This window comes from Portunus trituberculatus, chromosome 2 (assembly GCF_017591435.1).
Source record: "Portunus trituberculatus isolate SZX2019 chromosome 2, ASM1759143v1, whole genome shotgun sequence".
In the NCBI taxonomy this organism is placed as follows: domain Eukaryota; kingdom Metazoa; phylum Arthropoda; class Malacostraca; order Decapoda; family Portunidae; genus Portunus; species Portunus trituberculatus.
The window spans coordinates 3,671,087-3,678,218 of NC_059256.1; the positions used below are offsets into that span (position 1 = coordinate 3,671,087).

The 7,132-nt window shown below is 45.9% G+C and overlaps 1 protein-coding gene across 1 annotated transcript; it reads right to left on the minus strand.

Moving 5' to 3' along the window:
• Positions 1 to 226: 226 nt before the first annotated feature.
• Positions 227 to 6,355, minus strand: LOC123502796 (oocyte zinc finger protein XlCOF14-like). The gene is made up of 4 exons (XM_045252062.1): positions 6,150 to 6,355; positions 2,563 to 2,843; positions 1,048 to 1,722; positions 227 to 434 (listed from the first exon to the last, which is right to left on the minus strand). The coding sequence occupies exons 1-3, from the start codon at positions 6,284 to 6,286 to the stop codon at positions 1,310 to 1,312; spliced, it is 831 nt and encodes a 276-aa protein (XP_045107997.1). The 5' UTR covers positions 6,287 to 6,355; the 3' UTR covers positions 227 to 434; positions 1,048 to 1,309.
• Between the last annotated feature and the right edge of the window lie 777 nt (positions 6,356 to 7,132).

Genomic DNA, 7,132 nt, shown 5'->3' on the forward strand with positions numbered 1-7,132 from the left:
ACACACACACACACACACACACACACACACTACAAGTGTCTGCCTCTCCTTACACCTCACAACACAAACACAGTACATACAACACTGCCTGCAAACTCCAATACAACAAAGTCCACACCCCTCACAAGATACACAAGGCTAGGTGTAAACTACTACTACTTAGTCTTACAACCCACAATACACAAAGTACACACCCCTCACAATACAACAAGTACAAAACTAGGTGTACACTGCTTCCTTCTACCTTGTATCCCAGTATACAACAAACACACTCCTTACAATAACAGACCACAGGGGTGTGGTGTCCTTACAGGCACTGCCACACATGACAACAGTGTAGTGTGTGCTGAGGTGACACTATCATCAATGTATCCTGTGGTGTGGCAGGCCAGCGTAGCATGGAGTCACGCAGGCATCCAACACACACCAACGTCCTGAAACAAAAGCATTCATTAATACATTATCTTCAACACAACACACACACTGAGTGGTGACACATACAGTGATGGGGGGCTGGGGGGCTGGCCTGGGCTGTGTGTGTCCTCTCAGACCATATCCTGCTGTTATACAACCACTACATACATTCATACATATACAATCCTGTATCTATGTATCTTTCACTGAACACCCTTCCAGGAGCCCAGTACACACTATGCATCATGTATCAGCCACACTGACAGGACACACACTGCACACACTGGAACGCTGACACTCACCACCACGTCCTTCCTCTCACACTCACCACCACCACCACCACCACAGTCCTTTAGGGTCCTCACAGCCAGCCAGCACCATGCATGGTCTTCTCACCCCTGCAGCCTCACACCTCACACCTCCACACCCCCAGTGGTGAAGGGGAGTGCCCTAAGTGGTGGTCTGTCTGTCTGTGTTTTAAAAGGTGTATCTAGTACCACAGTGAGTGACAATGTCCTTAGTGTTGATTCTGACATGGTACTTGCACTGCCAGGTTAGGTAATGGAATAAGGTATTACTACTCCAATCACCTCCACCACTTATGTTTTCACTTACTTCCACTTACTTACTTACTTGCTTGCCTGCCATCTTGACCCCCGCCACGTCCTGCTGGAGATGGAGAGCCTTGGTGACACCCTCGGGAGACAGACCGGTTCCCACTGAAGGCGTGCTTCACCTGGCTGTGCCGAGGACCAAAGGCTGGAAGGTCAGGCCAAGGTCGGGGTGAGGCAACGCGAGAGAAGAAAGAAAAGAGAAAAACCACCACCACCACCACCACCACCACACACTCCCACAGGCACGGGTGTGGCCACACCGGTCCACACAACACACCACCTCAAAAGTGGATCTTCACATGCCGGGCAATGTCACTCTTAGTCTTGAAACACTTGCCACAAACATCACACTTGAACTCCCTCAAGCCAGTGTGTCTGAAGGCGTGTCTGTCGAGAGCACAAATGGTGAAGAATTTCTTGCCACACTCCTCACACTCATAATTTCTAACACCACTGTGTGTCAGGGTGTGTGTGGTGAGATCAGACTTTGTGGTGTATTTCTTTCCACATTCCAGACACTCATAATTTCTAACACCACTGTGTCTCAGAGTGTGTTTGGTGAGGCTACTCTTTGTAGTGAATTTCTTTCCACATTCCAGACACTCATAATTTCTAACACCACGGTGTGTCAGGGTGTGTCTGGTGAGATCAGACTTTGTGGCGAATTTCTTTCCACATTCCAGACACTCATAATTTCTACCACCACTGTGTCTCAGGGTGTGTTTGGTGAGGTGACTCTTTGTGGTAAATTTCTTTCCACATTCCAGACACTCATAATTTCTAACACCACTGTGTGTCAAGGTGTGTTTGGTGAGATCAGACTTTGTGGTGAATTTCTTACCACATTCCAGACACTCATAATTTCTAACACCACTGTGTGTCAGAGTGTGTGTGGTGAGGCTACACTTTTGGGTGAATTTCTTTCCACATTCCAGACACTCATAATTTCTAACACCACTGTGTGTCAGGGTGTGTGTGGTGAGGCTACTCTTTGTGGTGAATTTCTTTCCACATTCCAGACACTCATAATTTCTAACACCACTGTGTGTCAGGGTGTGTGTGGTGAGGCTACTCTTTTGGGTGAATTTCTTTCCACATTCCAGACACTCATAATTTCTAACACCACGGTGTGTCAGGGTGTGTGTGGTGAGGCTACTCTTTACGGTAAATTTCTTTCCACATTCCAGACACTCATAATTTCTAACACCACTGTGTGTCAGGGTGTGTGTGGTGAGGTGACTCTTTGTGGTGAATTTCTTTCCACATTCCAGACACTCATAATTTCTAACACCACGGTGTGTCAGTGTGTGTTTGGTGTGGTTACTCTTTGTGGTGAATTTCTTTCCACATTCCAGACACTCATAATTTCTAACACCACTGTGTGTCAGGGTGTGTGTGGTGAGGTTACTCTTTGTGGTGAATTTCTTTCCACATTCCAGACACTCATAATTTCTAACACCACTGTGTGTCAGGGTGTGTGCGGTGAGGTGACTCTTTGTGGTGAATTTCTTTCCACATTCCAGACACTCATAATTTCTAACACCACTGTGTCTCAGGGTGTGTAGTCTAAGTCCTTTTCTGGATGTAAAACTTTTATCACACAGCTGACACACAAACTTTCTCTCTCCTCTGTGGGTGGAGCTGCCTGCCTCCAGGTCATTCTTGGCACCATGCCTGGACCTCCCCACACCTGAGGCAGACTGCTGCTGCTCACTCATGCTGCTGCTGGGCCTCACCCCTCCACTGCAGGAACCCTCTGGGCAGCTGGCTGGATGGAGCCACGTCAGAGCCCAGCAGGGCACCCGGCCTGGACACCTGCAACAACAGTGATGGTGAGGACACTGAGAGCCACCGGACACTGGACACTGGCCACGGCCAACAGTAATTCTAAGGAGAACAAATGGCCCACTTGAGTGGCAGTCCAGATTCACCAAGCTTTTACTCCTTCCAGTATTTTCCTGTTGTTATTTCACTGTGGTATTTCCTTGTAGTCACTTGAGTTTATACACCTAACATCATTATATAGAGCAAAATATTGTGGCCTGGTGCACCAAGCTCTTTCAGGTGGGGGGAAGCATGTGCCACACTTGACGGAGTGTTCACACCGTGAATAAAATAAAATGTAATGGTGTCACGTTACTGGCCTAGGATCTGGTTTAGGGAGTCTTTAGGGTGTGGTAGTTGTCGTAAAACAGGAGTAGCATGGAGACACCTGAGTCCATATGAAAGTGTATTTACGGTAGCACAATACACAACAAGTGTAAACCGAGCGAAACGAGAGGCAGGAGGCGTAGAGTGTCGCCTGAGGCGGCGAGAGGACTGAGGGAAGGACGTGACGTCAGACAGAAAGGGAGTATGGGAAAACAAAGGACATGCTAACATAAGGGGAAGTGGTCGTGTCTAGGGACGTTTACCTGCTCACACTCGTAGGCTACATTTCTCAGCAAAACCCAGCACTGTAAGCGTCACCAGACCACAATTGTCTTGCTAACCAGTCCATCCTTTGTCTTACTAGTAAATCAGCACGTGTCATCTCTGCCACCCAAAAACACCGCATTGCCAAAAATGTCCACACTTGCTGGGGAAGAAGGCAACACTTCAAACACTAAGCATTTGCCATCCAACCCCCCCCCAACACACACACACACACACACACACACACACACACACACACACACACACACACACACACACACACACACACACACACACAAAAGTGTAGAAAAAGAAATAGAAGAAATATACAAACTTGGTAAACATAGTGAGGGGACTAAAAGACCACTAAAAGTTAAAATGCGATGACAAGTAAGGGTGGAAGAAATGTTAGTGAGGACTGGAAAGTTGGCTGGTAAGACAAAATATAACATTAGGATGAGGAGAGATAATGAACTAGGAAGAAAGGGACAAAGAGAGAGAAGTGAAACTAAGGAAAAAAAACCCAGAGAAGGACAGATAACAAGATGAAGAAATTCTCCTGGAGAGTGCTGGAGATGAGGCTGAGGAAATGGTATATTTGGGAAGGGGAAGGAAAGCATTAGGAGTCATGTATACAAACATAGATGGGTTTACATCAGGAAGGTTGGAAGTGAGAGATGATACATTGGAAAGAGGACCAGACGTGGTATGTACAACAGAAACAAAGTTAAGTGAAGACGACCAAGTGAATCTTAAAGAGCAGGGATATAATGTTTGGAGGAGAGACAGAAGGGACAAGCAGGAGAAGGAGTATTGGTAATGGCTGGAGAGGATATAGTCGTGGAGGTGGTACAGTACGGAGATGGACTGGCAGAGGTTTTGAGCCTGACAATTAGGACCAGTGGGAGGAAAAGGAGGAGTATCATAGTAACATATGTGCCACCCAAGACTAATACTATCCAAACCCAACACTACAGCCCTCTAGCCAGGGACGGGGGGCGGGGCGTCTCCACCTGCCCCGTCCCCACAACCCATCTAAGGTTACTAACGAAACCCAACAGTGTAACCACTCTCTCTCTCTCTCTCTCTCTCTCTCTCTCTCTCTCTCTCTCTCTCCCCTTTATTTTATCTATTCATTTATTTATTTTTTGTTTTGTTTAAAGATAAAAGCTGGCCAAGGAGAACAAAAATAATACAGAAAAAATGACGTCCACTTGCCAGTTGGTTAAACACACTACAAATTGTCAAAATATAAATAAATAAATAAAATAAATAAATTGGTGTGCACTTGACACATTATGAGGGTGATTGGTTGTTTTGTTTGAACATGAAAGCAGTAGCCAATAACAACGCTGGAATTTATTGAGCCATTTCAAGGTGTGGCGAGAGAAGCGGTTCAATTTGAACTATGAATCAGTGTTAGGAAGATGTCACCGTGTGTTGGGTGTAGCGTGCACTACTTCCTTGCTATTCAACACTTTTTTGAAAAAGACAAAAAAAGTGTACAGTTCCTAAGGGAGCAGGGTGTTTTTCCTAGTGTGGTGGAGTGCCCCAAGTGCCACAAACCCTGCACACTCTTGGAGGTGCACGGCCACTTATTACATTCCAATAAGGTAATGACTTCCTGTGCATAGCTTAGCCATTGCAGTGAGGTTAGGATGGGTTGGCTTGGGTTAGGTTAGGTTACCTTTGGTTTGGTTAAGTTAGGTTAGGTTAGGCTTTGGTTAGGTTAGGTTAGGTTAGTGCATATTCATTCTAAACACGTACAAATATACCACACAAAATATAAATGCTTCAGTTTACCACAAACTCGTGTTTCCACAACAGACGGGGGAGGAAGGGGGGGTATGAAAAAAAAAAAACATTTTTGCAACAAAAACAAAGTGCATATTTATTCAAAACAGGTCGAAATCTAACATGAAAATAAAAAAGAATATCGGTTCGTTTCACAGCAAAATCATGTTTCCGCAAGAGCCGCAGGGAGGAAGGGTTGAAAAAAAAAAAAAAGTATTTGCGAGGGAAAGCAAGTGCACATTCAGTGCAAACAGGTCAAAATCCACCTGAAAAAACCAATGATTTCATCGAGAAGTGAGGTGTTCGTGTTACTGTAGAAATGTATCCCTTCTAGGAGGTAACAATGTTTGGTGTGGTGAGTAACTCTTGGAGGGGGTCCTGTGGGGTGCTGCTCCCCCCTCCCCCGCTACAAGATTTTAATGGTAGTGTTTGTTTGGTAAGCCTTGTGGGGGTCCGCCGCCTGGGTTACAATGTTGGGTTTGGTTAGTCAGCTAAATGTAGTGAATACACCAACAAACGTAGCCAATACTTGGACACAACACTCAACAATAACAAACCAACGCTCGCCGCAGCAGCCACCGCCGCCGCCATCAAAGCATTTTCTGACATTTTTGGAAGGACTTTGTTGATTTCTGACCTCTCTTGCAAAACCCCGATTCCCCACAGGTCCCCCAAGATCGCTGGCAATGACAGCTACACAGAAGCTGGAGGGGAAAAAAGTCACAACTCGAAAAATATAAATTTGCCACGGAAATGACACAAAGCACCAATCAATTCACTCCATTTGTCACCACAGAAACATGAGTCACACCACAGACTCCATGGCTGGCTCAAACTGCAAACACACCCAACAAACAAGCCGAGTCAACCTTGCATGACCTGTAGGTACAGGCTCAAATGGTGAACACTCACTCACATATCTCTCTTCTTACCTTTGTCTCTCCTGTGGTCACCTCTCTCCAAGTGTCAAGTCTGAGCGGCGAGCGGCGCGCCACACCACCAAAAGGAAACCTCAATATTATTAAGGCCACACTCAAACAAACTGACATTTTGCTGTATTGTCATGGTTTGCTCTGTTAATTAGCGGCGTACACACCGTACGTCACGCTCACCACAAATAAAGACAAAAGGATCAAGTAATGGTGTGCTGTTTGTTGTGCATACTTCAAATGTGTATTCTGTAACGCTAACAAGAAACAAGATGTCACGCTGTGGAGGTTTACACTCTGCACATTAAGTGTTACTAAATTATACCCAGTAGCCACCAAACCACCACAAATATCGGGTTCAACCTTCAAAAATTTTGCTTCAAGGTAGAGATGGGAAGGAATCTCAATCCATACTTCATACTCCTCCTCTTCCTCTTTCCCAGCCACCTTCACCTTCAATCAGCTATTATTATTATTACTCTTTCTCCTCTTCCTCCCACCTCTCCATCCTTTCCTGTCATCCTTGAACATTTGTCCTCCATGTTTTAAGCCCATTGTGTGCGGCTGTCCTGGATTTCCGCTCTTGTGACCAGCAGGAGCAGGGTGATCGAGGGGTCCGAGTGACCGAGTGACTGTCATCGGAGGAACAATGTTCTGAGGATCGGCTCGCGGCAAAAGGCCCAACATGGCGATACACATTATATATATACACGCCGCCACACCCTCACACTGGCTACTGTCTACTGTCTACTCCACACACTTAACGCCACTTTCTGCAAATACTGCTGCACCTCAAAGTACAAGTTGCAGGAAGAAAACATTATTTCCACTGCCATCTTGCCACCAATAGCGGCATCTTGACGCCAATATTGCTATTTGCTGCCCTTTTTCCTGTTTCACTGTTTGATCTGGTGCAGTGTGTGACGAGACAGCCAGACGTTACCCTACGGAACGAGCTCAGAGCTC

Excerpts from the sequence above, each read along its gene's own strand:
- LOC123502796 (XM_045252062.1), bottom strand. The coding sequence starts at position 6,286 with ATGTCAGTTTGTTTGAGTGTGGCCTTAATAATATTGAGGTTTCCTTTT. Across the intron at positions 2,844-6,149 it reads GTAAGAAGAGAGATATGTGA|GTGTCCAGGCCGGGTGCCCT; the intron begins GTGAGTGTTCAC and ends CTGTTGTTGCAG. Across the intron at positions 1,723-2,562 it reads GAGACACAGTGGTGTTAGAA|ATTATGAGTGTCTGGAATGT; the intron begins ATTATGAGTGTC and ends GTGGTGGTAGAA.